We start from the raw sequence: 23,899 nt of genomic DNA, 5'->3' as shown, positions 1-23,899 counted from the left end.
CCTGGTGGGTGTGAAGTGGTATCTCACTATAGAATTGATTTATATTCCCCTAATGACTGATGATGTTGAACATCTTTTCATGTGCTTAATAGCCATTTGTACATCTTTGGGGAAATTTCTATTCAGATCCTTTATCCATTTTTTAATTGGGTTATTTATCTTTTTATTATCGAGTTGTAACAGTTTTTTATGTATTCTACATATGTCTTTTGTCATATATGTGATCTGCAAGTATTTTTTAGCTCTCTGAGGGTTGTCTTTCATTTTCTTAATGGTGTCCTTTGAAACACAAAAGCATTTTTTAACTGGTCAATTTATTCTTTTTTTGTTTATGCTTTTGGTTTCATATTTAAAAATCCTTTGCAAAATTCTGTTTTATGAAAATTTTCCCCATGTTTTCTTCTAAGAGTTTTATACTTTTGCTCTTGCACTTGTCTCTGATCTATTTTTCTATTTTGAGTTAATTTTTACACGTGTGAGATAAGTGTAAAATTTAATTGTTTTGCATGTAACTACCCAGTTTATTTGCACCATTGTTGAAGAGACTATTTCCTCATTGAATGGTTTTGGCATCCTCACTGAAAATCAGTTGATGATAAATGTCTGTTTTCTGCCAGTACCACACTATATTGATTGCCTTTGCTTTGTAATAAGATTTTAAATCAGGAAGTGTAAGTCCTGCTTTATTCTTTTTCAGGCTTGTTTTGGCTATTCTTGATGTCTTGCAATTCCATACAATTTTTAGAATTGTTTATTAATCTCTACAAAGATGTCAGCAGGGATTCTGATAGAGATTTCATTGAATCTATAGATTAGTTTGGGGCATATTGCCATCGTAGGTTTTTTGTTTGTTTGTCTTTATAAAATTACTTTATAACAATAGTATTTACATATATGTGTATTTATAGTGTTGATAAAATTTTGTCTTTTGATGGTAGGATTATGGGTGGTTTTAATTTTCTTCATGCTTTTTTATTTTATTTTATTTTAGTTTGTTATCATTAATCTACAATTACATGAAGAACATTATGTTTACTAGGCTCTCCCCTACCCCAAGTCCCCCCCCCAAACCCCATTACAGTCACTGTCCATCAGCATAGTAAGATGTTGTAGAATCACTACTTGTCTTCTCTGTGTTGCAAAGCCCTCCCCCTTCCCCCAACCCCCACATTATACATGCTAATCATAATACCCCCTTCCTTCTTCCCCACCCTTATCCCTCCCTACCCTCCCATTATTCCGATTCTCTTTCCCTTTGGTAACTGTTAGTCCATTCTTGGGTTCTGTGATTCTGCTGCTGTTTTGTTACTTCAGTTTTTCTTTTGTTCATATACTCCACAGATGAGTGAAATCATTCGGTATTTGTCTTTCTCCGCTTGGCTTATTTCACTCAGCATAATACCCTCTAGCTCCATCCATGTTGTTGCAAATGGTAGAATTTGTTTTCTTCTTATGGCTGAATAATATTCCATTGTGTACATGTACCACATCTTCTTTATCCATTCATCTACTAATGGACACTTAGGTTGCTTCCATTTCTTGGCTATTGTAAATAGTGCTGCAATAAACATAGGGAATCATCTGTCTTTTTCAAACTGGAGTGCTGCATCCTTAGGGTAAATTCCTAGAAGTGGAAATCCTGGGTCAAATGGTAAGTCTATTTTGAGCATTTTGAGGACCCTCCATATTGCTTTCCACAATGGTTGAACTAATTTACATTCCCACCAGGAGTGTAGGAGGGTTCCCCTTTCTCCACAACCTTGCCAACATTTGTTGTTGTTTCTCTTTTGGATGGTAGCCATCCTTACTGGTGTGAGGTGATATCTCATTGTGGTTTTAATTTCAATTTCTCTGATAACTAGTGCTGCAGAGCATCTTTTCATGTGTCTGTTGGCCATCTGAATTTCTTCTTTAGAGAACTGTTCAGCTCCTCTGCCCATTTTTTAATTGCATTATTTGCTTTTTGTTTGTTGAGGTGCGTGAGCTCTTTATATGTTTTGGATGTCAAGCCTTTATCGGATCTGTCATTTACAAATATATTATCCCATACTGTAGGGTACCTTTTTGTTCTATTGATGGTGTCCTTTGCTGTACAGAAGCTTTTCAGCTTGATATAGTCCCACTTGTTCATTTTTGTTTTTGTTTTCCTTGCCTGGGGAGATATATTCATGAAGAGGTCACTCATGTTTATGTCCAAAAGATTTTTGCCTATGTTTTTTCCAAGAGTTTTATGGTTTCATGACTTACATTCAGGTCTTTGATCCATTTTGAATTTACTTTTGTGTGTGGGGTCAGACAGTGGTCCAGATTCATTCTCTGACATGTAGCTGTCCAGTTTTGCCAGCACCATCTGTTGAAGAGACTGTCATTTTGCCATTGTATGTCCATGGCTCCTTTATCAGATATTAATTGACCATATATGTTTGGGTTAATGTCTGGAGTCTCTAATCTGTTCCACTGGTCTGTGACTTTGTTCTTGTGCCACTACCAAATTGTCTTGATTACTATAGCTTTGTATAGAGCTTGAAGTTGGGGACTGAGATTCCTGCCACCTTGTTTTTCTTTCTCAGGATTGCTTTGGCTATTTGGGGTCTTTGGTGTTTCCATATGAGTTTTTGAATTATTTGTTCCAGTTCATTGAAGAATGTTGTTGGTAATTTGATAAGGATTGCATCAAATCTGTATATTGCTTTGGGCAGGATGGCCATTTTGACGATATTAATTCTTCCTAGCCAAGAGCATGGGATGAGTTTCCATTTGTTAGCATCCTCTTTAATTTCTCTTAAGAGTGTCATATTTTTCTGGGTATTGGTCTTTCACTTCTTTGGTTAGGTTTATTCCTAGGTATTTTATTCTTTTTGATGTAATTGTGAATGGAATTGTTTTCCTGATTTCTCTTTCTATTGGTTCATTGTTAGAGTATAGGAAAGCCACAGATTTCTGTGTGTTAATTTTGTATCCTGCAACTTTACTGTATTCTGATATCAGTTCTAGTAGTTTTGGAGTAGAGAATTTAGGGTTTTTTATGTACAATATCATGTCATCTGCAAATATTGACAGTTTAACTTCTTCTTTACCAATCTGGATTCCTTGTATTTCTTTGTTTTGTCTGATTGCCGTGGCTAGGACCTCCAGTACTATGTTAAATAACAGTGGGGAGAGTGGGCATCCTTGTCTGGTTCCCGATCTCAGAGGAAAAGCTTTCACCTTCTCGCTATTCAGTATGATGTTGGCTGTGGGTTTATTGTATATGGCCTTCTATACCCATTTTGCTGAGAGTTTATCATGAATGGATGTTGAATTTTGTCAAATGCTTTTTCAGCATCTATGGAGATGATCATGTGGTTTTTATCTTTCTTTTTGTTGATGTGGTGGATGATGTTGATGGATTTTCGAATGTTGTACCATCCTTGCATTCCTGGGATGAATCCTACTTGGTCGTGGTGTATGATCCTTTTGATATATTTTTGAAGTCGGTTTGCTAATATTTTATTGAGTATTTTTGCATCTACATTCATCAGGCATATTGGTCTGTAATTTTCTTTTTTGGTGGGGTCTTTGCTTGGTTTTGGTATCAGGGTGATATTGGCTTCATAGAATGAGTTTGGGAGTATTCACTCCTCTTCTATTTTTTGGAAAACTTTAAGGAGAATGGGTATTATATCTTCTCTGTATGTGTGATAAAAATCCATGGTAAATCCATCTGGCCCGGGTGTTTTTTTCTTGGGTAGTTTTTTGATTACTGCTTCAATTTCTTTGCTGGTAATTGGTTTGTTTAGATTTTGTGTTTCTCCCTTGGTCAGTTTTGGAAGTTTATATTTTTCTAGGAAGTTGTCCATTTCTTCTTGGTTTTCCAGCTTCTTAGCATATAAGTTTTCATAGTAGTCTCTAATAATTCTTTGTATTTCTGTTGGGTCCAGTGTGATGTTTCCTTTCTCATTTCTGATTCTGTTGATGTTTGTTGAATCTCTTTTTCTCTTAATAAGTCTGGCTAGAGATTTATCTATTTTGTTTATTTTCTCAAAGAACCAGCTCTTGGTTTCACTGATTTTTTTCTATTGTTTTATTCTTCTCAATTTTGTTTATTTCTTCTCTGATCTTTATTATGTCCCTCCTTCTGCTGACTTTAGGCCTCATTTGTTCATCTTTTTCCAATTTTGATAATTGTGACATTAGACTATTCATTTGGGTTTGTTCCTTCTTTAAATATGCCTGGATTGCTATATACTTTCCTCTTAAGACTGCTTTCGCTGCGTCCCACAGAAGTTGGGGCTTTGTGTTGTTGTTGTCATTTATTTCCATATATTGCTGGATCTCCATTTTAATTTAGTCATTGATCCATTGACTATTTAGAAGTGTGTTGTTAAGCCTCCATGTGTTTGTGAGCCTTTTTGCTTTCTTGGTACAATTTATTTCTAGTTTTATACCTTTGTGGTCTGAAAAGTTGGTTGGTAGGATTTCAATCTTTTTTAATTTACTGAGGCTCTTTTTGTGGCCTAGTATGTGGTCTATTCTGGAGAATGTTCCATGTGCACTTGAGAAGAATGTGTATCCTGTTGCTTTTGGGTGTAGAGTTCCATAGATGTCTATTAGGTCGACCTGCTCTAGTGTGTTGTTCAGTGCCTCTGTGTCCTTACTTATTTTCTGTCTGTTGTATCTGCCCTTTGGAGTGAATGGTGTGTTGAAGTCTCCTAAAATGAATGCATTGCAGTCTATTTCCTCCTTTAGTTCTGTTAGTATTTGTTTCACATATGCTCGTGCTCCTGCATTGGGTGCATATATATTTATAATGGTTATATCCTCTTGTTGGACTGAGCCCTTTATCATTATGTAATCTCCTTCTTTATCTCTTGTTACTTTCTTTGTTTTGTAGTCTATTTTGTCTGACACTAGTACTACAACACCTGCTTTTTTTCTCACTGTTGTTTGCGTGAAATATCTTTTTCCATCCCTTGACTTTTAGTCTGTGCATGTCTTTGAGTTTGAGGTGAGTCTCTTGTAAGCAGCATATAGATGGGTCTTGTTTTTTTTTCCATTCAGTGACTCTATGTCTTTTGATTGGTGCATTCAGTCCATTTACATTTAGGGTGATTATTGATAGGTATGTACTTATTGCCATTTCAGGCTTTAGATTTGTGGTTACCAAAGGTTCCAGATTACTTTCCTTACCATCTAAGAGTCTACCTTAACTCACTTAGTATGCTGTTACAAACACAATCTAAAGGTTCTTTTGTATTTCTACTCCTTTTTCTTCCTCCTTCATTCTTTATATATTAGGTATCAAATTCTGTACTTTTTGTCTGTCCCTTTATTGACTTTGGGGATAGTCAATTTAATTTTGCATTTGCCTCGCAATCAGCTGCTCCACCCTCCCTACTGTGGTTTTACTACCTCTGGTGACAGCTATCCAACCCTAGGAACATTTCCATCTATATCAGTCCCTCTAAAATAGACTGCAGAGATGGTTTGTGGGAGGTAAACTCTCTTAGCTTTTGCATATCTGGAAATTGTTTAATCCCTCCTTCAAATTTAAATGATAATCGCACCAGATAAAGTAATCTTGGTTCCAGGCCCTTCTGCTTCATGGCATTTAATACATCATGCCACTCCCTTCTGGCCTGTAAGGTTTCTTCTGAGAAGTCTGATGTTAGTCCGATGGGCTTTCCTTTGTATATGGTCTTATTTCTCTCTCTGGCTGCTTTTAACAGTCTGTCCTTATCCTTGATCTTTCCCATTTTAATTACTATGTGTCTTGGTGTTGTGTTCCTTGGGTCCCTTGTGTTGGGTGATCCGTGGATCTCCATTGCCTGAGAGACTATTTCCTTCCCCGGATTGGGGAAGTTTTCAGCAACTACCTCCTCAAAGACACTTTCTATCCCTTTCTCTCTTCTCCTTCTGGTATCCCTATAATGCGAATATTGTTCCACTTGTATTGGTCACACAGTTCTCTCAATATTCTTTCATTTTTAGAGATCCTTTTTTTTCTCTGTGCCTCAGCTTCTTTGTATTCCTCTTCTCTAGTTTCTATTTCATTTATTGTGTCCTCCACCGTATCCAGCCTGCTTTTAATACCCTTCATCGTGTTCTTTAACGATTGGATCTCTGACCTGAATTCATTCCTGAGTTCTTGGATGTCTTTCCATACCTCCATTAGGATGTCGATGATTTTTATTTTGAACTCCCTTTCAGGAAGAATCATGAGATCCATATCATTAAATCTTTCTTGGAAGTTGTATTAACAATTTTTCTCTGGACAAGGTTCCTTTGGCGTTTCATGTTTGTATATGGTGCCCTCTAGTGTCCAGAAGCTCTATTCTGGAGCTACTGAGGCCCTGAAGCAATGTCAGGGGTCATAGGGTAGTGGTACTGGTGCCTGGGTGTAGGAAAGAACTGTCCCCCGCCTCCTGGCTGCTGTGCCTGTCTCCAGTGCCTGAGCCAGTGGTCCGGTCACACAGGTATAAGTTTTTGTACCAGAGCAGCCAGATATGGATTCCTGCTTTCCACAAGCAGCCAGCATCCCAGTGTCCCCAGGAACTCTGCCTGTATTAACTTTTCAACCCAGTAGTCATGCAAGTCTCATGAAAGCACCATGAAATGTAGGTTTGTGCTCCCAGAGTAGATCTCCGGAGCTAGGTATTCAGCAGTCTCAAGCCTTCCACTCCCTCCCTATTCCGTTTGTCTCCCTCCCTGTTCCGTTTGTCTTCCTCCCACCGGTGAGCTGGGGTGGGGGAGGGGCTCAGGTCCCGTGGAGCCACAGCTCTGGTACGTTACCCGGTTCGCTGAGGTCTGCTTTTTTTCTCCAGGTGTGTGCAGTCTGATGCCGTCCTCTTTCCTGTTTCTCTCTCAGGATTAGTTGCACTAATTAAATTTTGTAATTGTATCCAGTTTTAGGAGTAAGCCCCTGTCTCTCCTCTCATGCTGCCATCTTTAATTCCCCCATCTTAGGTTTTTTTTCATTTAAAAATCAGTAAATGTCCATGGATTAAAAAAAAAATTCAACCAATATAGAAGGATATATAATGAAAAATAAATCTACCTCTCATACTAGGCCCCTCCTAAGAGAAATAGTCTCCCTCTTTACACTCTCCATGATGCTAATTAATAAAAGTGGTTGTTGAAAATACTCTATCTCAACATGTAATTTTGGTAGTATACATGTATATTTAAAAAATAATGCTGTGTTTTGCTGCTGGTTTAATATTGTCTCTCTGCTGATATAGTTTGGCGATATGTATTACATGTCCTTTAAAGTGACCTAACCAAACAGCTAGGGAGCTTCTAAATAGCAAAGCATTCATTTGGTAATATTTCCCTTTATATCTTTTGTTTCCATTAGCTCTTCTGTGAGTTATTCTGTGCTACTTATAAGTAAAATATTCATATGACTTTTGCATGAAAATAGTAGTTGAATATTTATTGATTAATGAATAATTGAGAATCTTAATGCAAGAGAAATATATAGTTAGCCCTTGAACACGGAGGTTGAGGTGCCTGTGTATAAATTTTGACTGCCTCAAAACTTAACTACTAATAGGCTACTCTTAACTGCAAGTCTTACTGATAACAAACAGTTGATCAACACATATTTTGTCTGTTATATGTATGATATACTATATTTTTACAATAAACCAAGCTAGAGAAAGGAAAATATTTTTTCAGTTTGTCACAAATCTCCAACAATTTTTCCAATGTTTATTGAAAAAAATCCATATATAAGTATATATACACAGTTCAAATCTGAGTTGTCAGCTATACTTAGTAGTATTCAACAGATGTTTATTGAATGCTTCCTTGACTGGCACAAGATCAGGGATACTACTGATGTGCTTGTTATTTTGGCATGCCTTCCATTCTTAATAAATGAATACTAGGAGTCTTCTGTCTTTTTCACAGTGATGAAAATTAATAATCTTATTTTGCTTCTATCTAGAGTGGTGAAGTCTTTTTTGCTAAAAAATAATCACAAAGCTGTTTCTTTTAAATGTGTATGATCTTGTTTGTATGCTACCATATGATAGCAGTGTTAAGCATTATCTGGAGATTAGTGATGGGGTTGACTGTGTGTATTCATGTTAGGAAATGTCTATTGAAAATAAAATGTCTTATATTTTAAAGAAAAAGTTTTAATATAAATAATATGCCAAAAGCTTACTTCATTATGTGAATTACCAGATTTTAAGTGATTGGGGATAATCAGCTTCAATGTGTCCTAAGCTGAAGTAACTGACATAAACCCATTGCCTATTTGGTATACATTTTGTGGGAAGTAATGCCTTCCTTTGTTAACAAAGTCCTTTTAAGGGACCATATTATTTTTCTTAAGAGAAAGAATTGCTTTCATTGTCTCTTCTTAGACATTGTGATTATTCTTTTTTTTTTTCTAGACCACTGTTTTATTTATTTATTAAAAAATATTTTTTTGGTATCATTAATGTACAGTTACATGAGCAACATTGTGGTTACTAGATTCGTCCTATTATCAAGTTCCCACCACATACCCCATTACAGTCACTGTACATCAGCATGGTAAGATGCTATAGAATCACTACTTGTCTTCTCTGTGTTATACTGCCTTCCTTGTGTCCCCCCACCGCTACATTATGTGCACTAATAGTAATGCCCCTTTTTCCCCCTTATGGAGATTGTGTGTGGCCCCCCCTTATCCCTCCCTTCGCACCCATCTTCCCCTGTCCCTTTCCCTTTGGTAACTGTTAGTCCATTCTTGGTTTCTGTGAGTCTGCTGCTGTTTTGTTCCTTCAGTTTTTTTCTTTGTTCTTATACTCCACAGATGAGTGAAATCATTTGATACTTGTCTTTCTCCACCTGGCTTATTTCACTGAGCATAATACACTCTAGTTCCATCCATGTTGTTGCAAATGGTAGGATTTGTTTTCTTCTTATGGCTGAATAATATTCCATTGTGTATATGTACCACATATTCTTTATCCTTTCATCTACTGATGGACACTTAGGTTGCTTCTATTTCTAGTCTATTGTAAATAGTCCTGTGATAAACATAGGGGTGCATATGTCTTTTTGAAACTGGGCTTCTGCATTCTTAGGGTAAATTCCTAGAAGTGGAATTCCTCGGTCAAATGATAATTCTATTTTAATTTTTTGAGGAACCTCCATACTACTTTCCACAATGGCCGAATTAATTTACATTCCCACCATCAGTGTAGGTGGGTTCCCCTTTCTCCACATCCTTGCCAACATTTGTTGTTGTGTGTCTTTTGGATGGTGGCCATCCTTACTGGTATGAGGTGATATCTCGTTGTGGTTTTAATTTGCATTTCTCTGATGATTAGTGATGTGGAGCATCTTTTCATGTGCCTGTTGGCCATCTGAATTTCTTCTTTGTAGAAGTGTCTGTCAGATCCTCTGCCCATTTTTTAATTGGCTTATTTGCTTTTTGTTTGTTGAGGTGCATGAGCTCTTTCTGTAATTTGGATGTAAACCCCCTATCGGATATGTCATTTATGAATATATTCTCCTATACTGTAGGATCTCTTTTTGTTCTACTGATGATGTCCTTTCCTGTACAGAAGTTTTTTAGTTTGATGTAGTCCCACTTGTTCATTTTTGCTTTTCTTTCCCTTGCCCAGGGGGATATGTTCATGAAGAAGTTGCTCATGTTTATGTCTAAGAGATTTTTGCCTGTGTTTTTTTCTAAGAGTTTTATGGTTTCATGACTTACATTCAGGTCTTTGATCCATTTTGAGTTTACTTTTGTGTATGGGGTTAGACAATAATCCAGTTTCATTCTCTTATATGTAGTTGTCCAGTTTTGCCAACAACAGCTGTTGAAGAAGCTCTTATTTCCCCATTGTATGTCCACGGCTCCTTTGTCGTATATTAATTGACCATATATGTTTGGGTTTATATCTGGGCTCTCTAGTCTGTTCCATTGGTCTGTAGGTCGGTTCTTGTGCCAGTACCAAATTGTCTTGATTACTTTGGCTTTGTATTAGAGCTTGAAGTCAGCGTGTAATTACCCCCGCTTTATTCTTCCTTTTCAGGATTGCTTTGGCTTTTCGGGGTCTTTGGTGGTTCTATAAGAAATTTTAGTACAATTTGCTCTAATTCATTGAAGAATGCTATTGATGTTTAATAGGGATTGCATTGAATCTGTAGGTTGCTTTAGGCAGGATGGCCATTTTGACAATATTAATTCTTCCTATCCATGAGCATGGGATGTGTTTCCATTTATTGGTATCTTCTTTAATTTCTCTCATGAGTGTCTTGTAGTTTTCAGACCATAGGTCTTTCACTTCCTTGGTTAGGTTTATTTCTAGGTATTTTATTCTTTTTGATGCAATTGTGAATGGAATTGTTTTCCTGATTTTTCTTTCTGCTAGTTCATCATGAGTGTATAGGAATGCAATTGATTTCTGTGTATTAATTTTGTATCCTGCTACTTTGCTGAATTCAGATATTAGATCTAGTAGTTTTCGAGTGGATTCTTCAGGGATTTTGTGTACGATATCATGTCATCTGACATTGTAATTATTCTTTGAAGCTTCTTTCCCTCTAACTTTCTTTATGATATAGGCTTTCTGAAAAGATTTTGGTGCATTGTTATAAACCATATGTTTTTTGCTAATTAAATATTAAATACCAGACCAAGATTTGAGTTATTGGAAATAAAACATATGACTAAAGATAGTCTCATCAATAATATCTAGAAATCATTTATACTATTTTTACATATTTAAGGAATTTAAAAAATGGCTTTGTAATATAAATATTGGCTTAATATAACTTTTCTTTTACCAGATGATGGACCTAGCCAAAGTGATTCTTTTATTGAAACCGCTATGACACTACCAAGTGAATCCAGAGTCAATGTACATGCCATCATCACATTAAAAATGTTAGACTATAGGTATGTAATTCATTTTTTAAACATCACAAAACACATAGTAAACTTTCAGAAATAGTCCTTCAGAAAAAGGACAATTGATGAGGAAAAATTCATTAGAATCATTAGTACTTGATTTGGAATGATAGCAATTGCAAAAACAATGATGAAATATATACCTTAAAGTACAATGAACTTAAATGCCCATTCCTGTGATGATATGTGTTTATTATGCCTAAGAGATAGGTAGATGGTTATTAACCATTACATTTTTTTATGATGAAGAACAGTTTAATATTATAAAAAAATAAGAGAGTGACAGTATTGTTTGGTAATAAAATGTTCTGACTCAATAACTAGCACCCAGAGAAGATTTTATATTGGGGGATTTGCTTTAGTAAATAAGAAACAAGTACTATTTATCTAGTGAATACTTCCAAGGAGGCAAACCATTTATATATCTGAATACAAATTAAATAATATGTCATAATAATAATGTGCTATGGTAGCATATGTATTAAACCTGAAACAATTGTAATATTGGTATGTAAATTGAGACAAGTCTAAAATGTTTATTATGAAAGTATATTCAACTGGTGAAAGAAGATACCTATGCAAAAATTGGGAATGGTTGTTAAATATTGTTTCAGTATTATATAAGGCAACAATGATAAAAATAATCAATACTTTGAAACCTCTTGCCGTGATTGCCTCATGTCTGGGTAGTAAAATGAAAATACAAAAGAATACAGACTCAAGTCAGATAGGTAACCAGATTTATTTAATTATTTGCACAGCCAGCATCCGTATCTGTCCTCTTTTCCTTAATGTGTCAGTTGAAACTACCTCCTGGGCAGTCCGGATACAGCCTCCATTTCAGTTTTGTTGTGTTTCATTCACGTTTTTCTTACCCCTTCTTGCTACTCTTTGATGTTTATAGGAATCACTATTAAAAGCCAGCTTCCTTATTTGATGCTGTAACAAACAGTGGTGCTCTTCACACTTAAACTTTTGTCCCTCTTCTCACATAACATGGCATGGCAACCTAGCAACTTGTCTTCCACATATAATATACACTTTTATTCAGTAGGTATTTTTGGAGCCTACAAGGTAACAAATCCTATGCTAGGTGTTAAAATACACTCTGAATGATGAGACAGACTTGATTTTTGTCTTAGAATTTCTTAGCTTAGAATTTATTTAATCTCTGGCTTTCCTTCCCTTCATCCTGAGTGTATACCATTTATTGAGTCCCTGTTTTATGCTGAGCATTCCACTAGGTACTTTACATAAACTGTTGTTTTTAATCCTCCAAACAATTTATAAAATAGTATTGATACAATTGTATTTGGGATAACAGTTCTCACTTTTTAAAGGCACAGAGCACAGAAGACCATACACCTTAGATTGTTTTGTAAATTTCTTTGTAATTTGTTTTCCTCAGAGACTTCAACTGGAAAGGAGTATTCTATTCAAAATATAAATTAATTCTCAATCTCAAGGCATAAATTCCTTCAACTGAATTTTTAAAAATAGCATAAATCTTCAAAGTTTGATAGAATAAGTACTCCATGAGTTGAATATTTCTGACAGAAAAGATAAAAATACTTCATCTGCAAAGCAGAAAATGGTGCCTAAAGTGAAATAAATGGCATAATAACTGAGGTTTAGGTTCTTTTTACCTATCTGTATTACAATGTCTTTCTTAAACAATATTGCACTGCTGTTTTCTGGTTCATACAGTAATTCACTTAGCATTCCACTGAAGATTATTTTAAGTGGATGATATATTAGGCATTAAAAATTATTAAAGAATAATGTAAGGATAATAGCTAATTATAACAACATCAAATTGTTTAATCTGCAAATGTCAGAGTTCTATACTTTCATTTAAGTATACTATACTTTCACGTAAGATTGAATTTGCATTTATTGGAAATCTTACTGGAAATTTGTGTGTTTACATTTGCAAAAGATCTGGGATAAATAACAATAGCTCTTCATACTCTAAGTTCACAGAACTGAGGTTCATGAAAGATAAATCACAAACTTGTTAATTGCAGAACCAGGAATAATTTCGTCTGAGGCCATACTCTGTCTACTTTGTTACATGCTAAAGGAGAGAGAAATTGGTTTAGGTTATGAGAAAATGAGTTTAGTATAATAATGAACTTTTAAAAATGATTGTTACCTATGCCTAAAGCAAGTTGACAGATAGCTCTATTAGAAATTTTTAAGAAAAGGGGTGACAACAATTTTTAAAATTATACACTTAGTTCTACTATAAGTAGAGGAATCCATTTGCTATATTTCTTATCCATGTATTGTATGACTATATAGACATCCTAGATTCTGAAGATGTATCTCTGCTTTTATTCATACTGAAGTATATAAATGCTCAGAAGGTGTGACACTGTGTGTGACATAATATATTTTTGGAATTCCTAACAATTAACATTCTATAGACTAGCATTCTATAGACTAGCATTCTGTATCCTGTACAGAACTTCAAAATTAACTGCCTTGAAAAATCTCCTTATAAAATCTTGAAAGCCCTTTAAAAATAAAAAGTAATAATCATATCTTTCTGGACTGTTAAGAATGATACATTTTAAACCACTTTTCATTTAGTGATAAACAAACAACTTTGATTCCTGATGAAGTGTTTGATGCAGCAAAATGCAATATTATCACATCTATTAATTTCAGTAAGAATCAGCTATCTGAAATTCCAAAAAGGTAAGAAGTGTTGATGATGTCATTTCTGTTGTTATGGCTCATTCTCAGTTGTTTGCATCTTAGTTGCAAGAATAAATATTTTTCATAGTTCTTAAATTTGAAAGTACATGTAAAATTTCTAATATGTAAAAAATCAAGCTTTTAGATTTGCTGTCAGGATAAATTTGCTTTTAGGGATCTTGGATCAAACAAGCTGATTGGGAATGAAGATAGGCATTAAAAGACATTATCTTACTACCTAATTCTTACTTTCTCAGTTTATCCCACAATCTGGTTATTCTTAGGCAAAACAGTGTTATTCTGTTGTCAGTTGTTTCATTATATTTTTAGCCATTTAGAAGGCCAAAGGAAAAATATAGTAAAGACATACCTTGCTCTAGAGAGTTTCTAAAACACAGTCCTCTTTCTCATGTTTTTATTTCACAAATCACACCTCTCATTAATTTATTATTGTAAAATAATATTTATTCATAAAATTTTAGACTAAGTGAAGTTTCAGACTAGGCTAAATGACTAAAATCATTTATAGTCTCATTGCTAATTTATTCTGTCTTCATGGCATATTTTATTTCAAGCTCTTCACCATTTAGAATTTTATATACAAGTTGTATCTTCACTAGCTTATTTGTCATATTTCCCTGTTGTAAACAATATTTTTAAAATCTAACGTTTCTCTATTACCATAAGGTTGATTATGGCAATATATAAAACAAAAAATATTGTTCTTTAGGCCATATTTCAGACGAATTACAAATCTAAGAGTATGGCTGTTGATACATTCTATCCAAAAACTTTCCAAAAATGTTCTGTCAGTTAGATAGCCAAACATATTGTATCTTTCACTGTATTTTCTTTAGCACATCATTTGATTTTCTTTCCTAATATGATAGACAAAAATGATTTAGCACTTTCACTTATCAAAAAATCATATGTAACATTTCTTGTTCTTATAGTTAAATTAATAGCATACTTTAAAATGACTGATTAGTATTACCTAGAAATGTTCAACTCTTCTCTTTAAGTCTTTGACATGAGTTGCTTAGTAATGATACTTACCAAACTTAGTAATTAATGTTTTCTTGCAGCATGATTAAATGTAATAATAATCTGGATAATAAATATACTTTCAATGTTGATATATTTTAAAAACATTTTGAACTATTCAGAGACAGATGTTATATTATGCAGTCTAAAAAGAAAACTACTATGTTACAGATTATATGTGTAATAATTTATTTTATGGATTTGAGTCATTAACATAATATAGTATAAACATTTCTTAGGTTTGTTTTTTCTTTGTCCATAACTGGTTTAAATATAAAATAAATGGGTTCTTAAATTAAAATTGAACATATGTTGAAAGTCAAATAGAAATTCTTGGACAGATAACATTAAAGCTGCTTAAAAATTATTTTTCTCAGTTACACATCCATACTGATTGAAATTTTTGTTAGAAAAATAAAAGTTACAGAAAACTTAGTTAGCAGAAATAATATAGGATTTTTCCGTGCTATGGCCTGATTGTAGCTTTGAAGTTCTGGTGGTGAATTTAAGTGCTAATATTTTAAAATTATTTTTGTTTCAGGATTGTGGAACTGAAGGAAATGGTTTCTGATGTGAATCTCAGTTTTAATAAGTTTTCCTTTATATCCTCAGAAGTATGTTTGCTTAAAAAATTGACATTTTTAGATCTCAGGTATTTATGGATACTACTGCTTTGGTTTTTTCATTACAACTTATCTTTGAGTTTTGCTTAGCTTTTGCCCTTTCCCTAATAATTTCCTAAGTAAGTATGGAAATTAGCCTGTAGTTTATTAATGATATTTTAGGAAAAATTTAAAATTAAGCATTTAGAAAATATTTTAATCAGACATTGATAACTTTTAGACAATTTACAGGGTTAAGTAATTAAAAAAATTATTTAAAATATTAGAAAATATTAACACATTCTTTAGAATCATGCTTAAGCAAGATTACAGATAACACCTGGAAATCGTTTGCTTGACATTATTGCTTTCCTGAAAGTAAATAGTGTAAAACTGTCAAAACCCTATTCTGGCCCAGTAGCTAACATGGCTTCTCTTAAAAAGAACTTACTTTGTTTCAAGATATTACATTAAACATTCAGGGCCGTAAAATAAAGAAAAACACTATGAATGGCAACAAAAAGAAAAGAGGATCTGGAGAAGGAATAGAAAATTTAAATAGAACCTAAGTTGTACTGAGAGAACCAGAAGTGTCACACTTCTTTGAGGATAATAATATATGTCTCAAGTTAGATAGTCATTTATTTTTTATTTGCCTGGGCTCTAACACTTTATCTATAAACTGTATCTCTATTATCAGTAGGCTCCTACCGTTCATATATTGTTACTAGGTGTGTGTTTAATTTTGAAGTAAAGCTCTCTTGCTTTGCTCATACAATAGTCAGCTAAGTTATATTTGTCTGAGGATTTATTCGTCTTGTATAGATATATTTTTTTTTACTTAAGGGATTAAAGCAAATCTAATACTCTGCTTCTACTTATAAAATTGCTCCTATTTTGGGGTGGCAATTACATTGGCAAAACAGTATAAAACCACATTTTAGTTTAGTATAACTGAGCAGAGAGAATTAATTCATGTCCCCATTGCTGCTGTCTTTATTTCTTTTTGTCCCATTCATCAGCATACATGGAGTTTTCTAATTAAGTGACTAAAATATGCTTTTATGTCTGTTATCAGTAGGTAGAAGACTCTAGGAAAAGGAGGGATATCAGCAGGGGGTCATTCAACACTATAATAAATAAGTAAAGACAATAACTGGAGAAAAGTACAGAGGAAACAAAAAGGTTGAATTATAGAAAGTGTGACTTTTACATATTAGGCTTGACTTCTGAATGCAAAGAAATAGGTTAAAGAAAATTATTCAGTTGTAATAGCCATCTTGTTGGATATAATTTTCTCACAAATATTTTTATTGCACATTATCTAGAATCCGACTTTCTTGTTAACCTTTCTTATAACATTGTTCCTAGATCCTTTCAAAAGTAAATGAGATTCTATTTACTGCTGTCCTTCATCATGAGATCTAAAAAATACATGCATCATGCAAACTGAAATTCTAGAGTAGAAATGGGTTTGCTTAATACTTATGTACGAGAAAGCTGTGTTTCTAAATATGTAGAATCTCTTTAGCTTCCTGTCTTTTTTTTCATGTATTTTTTCAGTTCTTTTTGGAGTAGAATTTCATGTCTGTATGTGAGATATATATATATATATATATATATATATACCAGTAAAATACTTGTAGTATCAAAAAATGTGATATTTACAGGCATGATCTAAAGGGCTCAAGAAGTACTGCCAAGCTCAGTTTGGAGGAGATAAGATGTTAGTTTACAGTGCTTGCCCTGTTAAATCTATTATTAAAGAGTTTAATTGCATTATCAGCTGGTTATATATTGGTATTGGACTTGGTGTGCTATCCAAATAATTGAAACAGCTGACTGATTCAGAATTCTCAGGACTCAGCCTTAATGAGATTAGATCAAAGATTGACAAACTGAGCTTATAATTTTTTGTCTGACCAACACTTAATTATAAATTAAAGTTGTAAAAATTTTCAAACTTTGTAAATCATCTTTTTTTCTCCAATTTAGGAATAATTTCTTAAATTCTTTGCCTGAAGAAATGGAGTCATTGATACAACTACAAACAATCAATCTTTCCTTTAATAGGTAAGAGACAGAACACACACATTTGTAACTAATGATTATTCTGGGTAAAATTTGTAAGTCTTATTAGAGAATACAACTAGAAGAGACAAACGAAAAGGCCTTATGTTTTTACTTTATTTAAATATCCAGGTTTATTTTCACTTAGATCTACTTAGAATTAAAAGTAATGTTGCTTTTGTAGAATTTTCAACTGATGTCTAGCAGATTTTTTAGTTCCTTTTAACCATTTAAAGAAACCTGTAGCCTAGTAGGAGGACATATATGCAAACAAGTAATTTCAGTTGCTGTAGTGGAAGCATAATACATAGACAAAGGTGTTCCCTGAGGTTACTTGAAGGTAGAGCAGGTATCATTAAACTGAGACTTGAGAGACAGACATTTACCAGATACACAGGGATAGGGCATCTCAGGTAGAGCACATAGCATATACTAAGGCAAAAAGATGTGAGAGCATGGTGTGTTTGGGACACTTCAAGATGTTCAATTATGGCTTAGACCATAAAGTGAGGAGGTGGAGGTGTAGAAGTAATGAAGCTGGGCATATGAATAGTAGCTAGCTCTTTTAGAGCTTTTTACACCAAATGAAACTTAGATTTTATTCTGCAAACACTGTAAAGATACTGCTAATAATTAAGAATAGCTAATATTTATTGAGAACCTATCTGCTGACACTGGACCAAGTTCTTTGCATATAATATTTCATTTAATCCTCACAAAAGCCCCACATAGTATGTTCTATTATTAGGTCCATTTAAAAATTAAGGATTAGGAGTTAAGTAATTAACTAAAGGCTCACATAGCTAGTAAATTATAGAGCTAGGATTTGAGTCCAGGTGATTTGACTCTAGAAGTTGGTCTCTTAACAACTATGTCATTGTTTCCCGTGATGAAAATTGATTCTAGTAACACTTTAAATATTGATAGTCAACATTACTGTATTCCAGCTACTATCCTAAGCTCCTCAAATATATGAATTTAATTCTTATAGCAAGTGTATAAGGTGAACTATTATTCTCATGTACAGATGAGGCAGCTAAGGCATACAAATGTTAAAATACTGCCTATTTAAGTTTTTGTTCTGTCTGCTCCATTATTTGTTCTGTCTCATATGTAGGTTATAGCATTTTTTCATTATTTAAAAATATCTGCAGTCCTCAGATCTCTCCTAATTTTAATTTGCAAATTGAACGATCAGGTCTCTATTAGTTGTCTGTTGAGCTAGTAATTGCATTGTCAAGTAATTGTCTTTGGGAGGTGTCAAAAGCTAACTCTGATTTCCATGTGAACGGGTAAGTTACATCTCTTTAAATTACCTTGCTCATGGGTTGGTGGGGAGTATGAAGAGGAGGGACTACTTAGGGACGGTTTGGTCCATCTGTACTGCTGGCTACTGACTCTCCAGTCTCTCTGAAACTTGGAGTTGCCTTGATTTACCCCTCACTAGTTTTTTATTTTTTTACCTCAAGGCAGCAAAGGGAGGGTAGCATGGGGAAGTGAAAAGGCCACAGCCGTGAAGCTTGCCTTCAGCCCATCCTTTTCCTTTCTAGTCCAGGCTACAGCTTTCCTTATACTGAAACCATGCCAGCCTCTGTCCCTCATGAGATTCTCAATGATTTTGTATAAATTGCTGAGCATTGCTTTGAGAGCCATCAGCCTTCTCATCTCTGTATAGCATCTTCAGGAATTCTCTGAATGAAGAATCTGGCAGCCTATGCTAGTTGGTCATCTTTTCAAGAGCCAAAAATGCACTTATTTTGGAAATTTCAGTCCAAGCAAAATATAACTCTAATTTTTACATAATCCATTGAGAGTGATTCTATTTCATAAGTGAAAGTGAACTAAGGAAGAATGTTTATATGGGGACATGTTGTAGAAAAATCTCAGGAAGATTTCCTTGACTCCTGAATGTTAAAAGTAAAACATGGGATACTTATTATAAACTTTGTTTGGTTTTATACAGTAAGTAGAAACTGTTACAATCTGTCCCAAGGTTTCTAAAATGTCTTTCTTCTTCCTATTCTGGAAAATTTGAATATAGGACCTACATTATAAATATAAAATATAAAATAACTTATACTAAAGAAAACTTCATATCATGATTTTAAACTAAAGATCATCTACTTGAAGGAATGACTTTGCTTCTGATTCCAGTATATTGAGGTGTTCTGGTCATATTTTAATAGGTTCAAAATACTACCTGAAGTACTGTATTGTATCCCCACACTTGAAACAATTTTGATAAGTAACAATCAGATTGGATATGTGGACCCTCAGAAAATGAAGACAATGAAAAACCTGATCACATTGGATCTTCAAAATAATGATCTCCTGCAAATTCCACCAGAGCTTGGTAATTGTGTGAATTTAAGGTAACTGCACCACTTTGCTAATTCATTCCATTTGTTTGACTGATTTGTTGAAGTGTTTTCTCTTGTTGAGGTACTCTTGCAGGAAAGCAGAAATAAAAAAATGTAATGTTCTGTTAAAAATAAAAGGTAACAAAACTCAGAATCCCAATTCTGTTTTTCAAACTTACCAATTTTTTTTTAGCTTTGTTTATATGACATAATGTATGTGCAAATGTAATAACTGATTATTTATATGGATACTTTTATCATCACTGTATGTGTATAACCTGAAACTCTCCTCGTGTCAGGGAATTATGAACTCCTTACTATGCAGAGAGAGCTTTTCAAACTCTGATTACAGATGACCACCATTTGTTTAAAGCTCAGTATGGTCTTTCTTATTTCTTATTCTTTGTGTTTGGTGTTATCTCTGCCTCAAGTACCTTTACCCTGCTTTTATCAGTAATCACCCTAAACATCACCTTTGACAACCTTTCCTCTTCTCCAGGCAGAGTTAGTCCCTCCTCTAATTTCCTATCCTGCTTTATTTGGACTCATTTATAAATATCATTTATTTTTTCCTCCTTTAGAAGAGAGTTGTCCCCATGCCTGGAACATTGTAAGCACCCAATAAGTGTTTGTTAAATGAATGTAAAGGGATGTCAATAGAAAGCTGTGTAGTTAGGCAGAATGTATGGGAAGCAGCTCGGTTAGTGAAAGCTGCCTGTGATGGTTTGGCATATTTCACTTGGCTAGGGCAGCACTGGCATCTGCATTGCCATCCATGTCAGTGAATCACAGGAGGCAAGTACCAGGTGATTCTTGCTGTTTGCAGTGGCTATATTCTATAAAGTCTTTATGAACACCAAATTAGCAAATAATGGACCATTACTTATAGGGGAGCTACTGTTAGGTTCTTTTGAGCCTTTGGTCATAACATTTTCTTCAACCAATCAATACATACCCTTGTTGTATGTGTGTTTCTGTATTAGGACACCTTATTTAACATCGTTGATTCATTAACATTGAACTAGGCCAAACATCACTGTAATTTATGCCTGAATAAAGCTTATCTAATGTGTGTTTTCTCTCTTAGTCCCATGGCAGTCTTGTGTTTAGGAAAATTAGACAGCACTTCACCGCACTTACAGGCAATTTTAAACAGTGAAATCACCAACAAAAAGAATAAAATGCAAAATATGTTTACTTATAGACCATGGAAAGGGCTCTTGTTTATAGTATGAGAACTGTAAAATAAGAAGGCAGAGCAACACCTTGTTCCACCTCAGCTGGGAATGTGCCTGTTGAGTGACTCAAATTTTTCGCTGCGCCGTGCATGTACAGAAATGACCTCAGAAGTGCCATGTGTATTGATTTGGGGTTACAAATAAATTTAATGAGTAGGCAAATTAGCAAATATGGGATCTGTCAATAATAGATTCTACTATAATTCTTTTTTTAATAAATTAAGAAAATTAGTTTTTAAAAGAATTTCCAAGGCACATGGGAGTATTGAAGATATAATTTAGATCCTACTATATTATATGGTATGAATTATTTTTTATACACTTTTGTTTGTACACTATTGAAAATTAATATAAAGACTTTTATTTTATAGTTTTTAAAGATATATTACTAGTTATATAAAGAAACAAATCAACAAGCCCTTAAGTCTGAAATTGAACCTCATTTCAGAACGTGTAAACAGATTTACGTGTGTGTCAGGTTGAGGGGAGAGGGCAGACTTATGTTAATATATCCCAGGGTGGAGGGGGATATTGGCACAAGTATTTGTCAGTGTGCTCATTCTAATAGTTGTGTATATATAATTCAGCCATTTAGCATACGGTCATTGTAAGATTAAGAAGCGGGTGGATAAAATGGTGGTTCCTCTAATAGCTGTGTGATCTTGGACAAGTCTTTCCTACCTCCTTGAATTTGTGTTTCCTTATATATATATCTTTTCTATATAATATATGAAATGGGAATTTTTATCTCTATAAAATAGGAATATTAATGGCATCTACATCATAAATAAATAATATCTACTTATTAGATGTAAAGTCAGTGAATGTAAATGACTTGGCATGGTACCTCTCACATAGTACGTATTCAATTAATGTTTTGGTTATGATTTTGGTTACAATTCCAATTTAAATGCTTAGATTTGAGAAGGGACAAATAGAAAAAATACACAAATTTTATTTATAAAATTGAAAATGAAAGTAGAAGAAAGGCCTCCTTAATGGAAGACGTTAACATTCTTAATTTCTCTCTTTTGTTTAGAACATTACTACTAGATGGAAATCCATTCCGCGTTCCTCGAGCAGCCATATTAATGAAAGGAACAGCTGCTATTTTGGAATATTTGAGAGACCGAATTCCTACTTAACTTGCAGTTGTTTTGGTCTTGGTCATGTTAATTCTTAGAATTCTTATATTGATAACTAACATTTTCCTAAGGTGGTGTATACGTTTATAATGGCGATAACCATGTACAGTGTTCATGCATTTGTTCGGAGTGTTTTGCAGAAGATTCATCCTACTCACTTTCATCTCCCTTACAGCAGAGCAGTTTCTTCAGAAGTGAATTTTTATTTGGTATAATTCAACATTTTTATAATGACAAAGCATTTTTGTAGAAGTGTGTTTTTCCTCCCTCCCATGTCTGTTTGTGTTACATATAATGTGACCAACTGACTTGAATATGACCATCCAAATTCTACCGTTTTATTATATATGAAATTGAATTGAATTTTATTCAGTACTCTTATTTGGCAGTTAAAAAAACAAGTCTTCATTATACATGATAGGACTTTTATGATGTGATTGGTCTCAGTATAAGTTTTAAATTAACATTCACTCTCCTGTTTTTGTTTTAATCTATTTGAAATGTTTCTTTTCTAGCCTTTTTCCCCATGTTCTATGAAATCATTTTGTCAGCATTTGTAATATTACAGAAATGCTGCACAAAATACAGCATTGGTAGAAAAAATAGTAAAAAATGTTATTATAATTTCACAATTTTGAATTTAAAGCAAGTTTTTTAAATTATATCTTAATATTAAGTTTCTATACTGTAATCTCACACTTCTAGATGAAAAATTTAAAGAGATTGGATCTGTATATTTCCCACAGAGTCTGAGCATTTTTAAAATACCCTTTTTTTATTTAAAAAATATACTGAAGACATTTTATTAATTCTATGGATAGCAGCAAAAGAAAATAACAACAGATACTGCATAGAAATCTTGAATTGTACTGTGTTTAAAACCTACTAAGCATGTATTTGTGTATAGAATCTACTCTGTTGGTATATTCTAATCCAATTTGTGCATTTTTTAAATTTCCAGGGCCTTAATTTTAAAATCTGCTTATACTCTTCATAAGACCAAATTGTAGTCCTGTGGTAATTTTCTAAAAGGGAATTTGTTATAGGTGAGCTTAATTTAATAAAAGCAAATAAAAGATTTTTATTTATACCAAAAATATCAGAAGTAGGCTGATAAGTCATTATAAAATTTACCATGTAATCCTATTAAGTAGACTATCGATAGAATGTATATTAATTTACATAGATAGATGGATAGGTAGACAAGTAGGAAAGTAAATAGAATTATTGATAGCTTTTGGATGATTGAGGCATACTCATATTATGAAAAAAATCATTGCAAATAAAGATAAATACTATATGTTCATAATAAAAGTTACATTTTTTTCAAATACTGATTACAATGTTTATGTTTTTGTTATAAAAGAAACATGCTCCTTTCATACTACAACTCTGGCTGACTAAGAAATCTGCTTTGTTATTAAACAAGAGACACTTTACAATAAGGTGACATTTTATTATTTATACAATAAAGAGACTTTTATGTTATTCAAAACACTTTTGTAAATACTGAAAAAGTTGAGTACACCAAAGCCGAAAAATGGCTCTGCTATACACTGCACAGCATTATTTTAGTCCCTGTATTTTGTATCTGTACAGAAAGCATCTTCAAAATGCATTCTAATCACATTGTACACTTTTACTGATTAGTGTCAATACATAAAATAAAACTTGAGAATACATCTTGCATTTGCAAATTAACTGACAAAGTAATTAATTTCACTGATTCAGTAAATTTAAAATATATATTCATAGGACTTCTTTGCACATAAAATGAAGCAGCTTTCAAGGCCTTTATGGTCTCATACTGCAAAAAAAACCATTAAGTACATTCACAATC

General features: G+C 33.5%; 1 protein-coding gene across 1 annotated transcript in view; it reads left to right on the top strand.

The window, feature by feature from the left end:
- The window catches only part of LRRC40 (leucine rich repeat containing 40), a 96,562-nt gene extending 73,172 nt beyond the window's left edge, over positions 1–23,390 (top strand). The window contains exons 10-15 of the mRNA XM_037024315.2: positions 10,777–10,885; positions 13,493–13,600; positions 15,186–15,296; positions 17,242–17,319; positions 19,503–19,688; positions 21,954–23,390. Coding sequence (XP_036880210.2) covers positions 10,777–10,885; positions 13,493–13,600; positions 15,186–15,296; positions 17,242–17,319; positions 19,503–19,688; positions 21,954–22,059 — 698 coding nt within the window. The 3' untranslated portion in view covers positions 22,060–23,390. The remainder of the gene's footprint in view (positions 1–10,776; positions 10,886–13,492; positions 13,601–15,185; positions 15,297–17,241; positions 17,320–19,502; positions 19,689–21,953) is intronic.
- The last annotated feature ends 509 nt before the right edge of the window (positions 23,391–23,899 follow it).

Source organism: Manis javanica, chromosome 4, assembly GCF_040802235.1.
Source record: "Manis javanica isolate MJ-LG chromosome 4, MJ_LKY, whole genome shotgun sequence".
NCBI classification, from domain to species: domain Eukaryota; kingdom Metazoa; phylum Chordata; class Mammalia; order Pholidota; family Manidae; genus Manis; species Manis javanica.
This window is presented reverse-complemented; position numbering and strand designations above follow the sequence as displayed.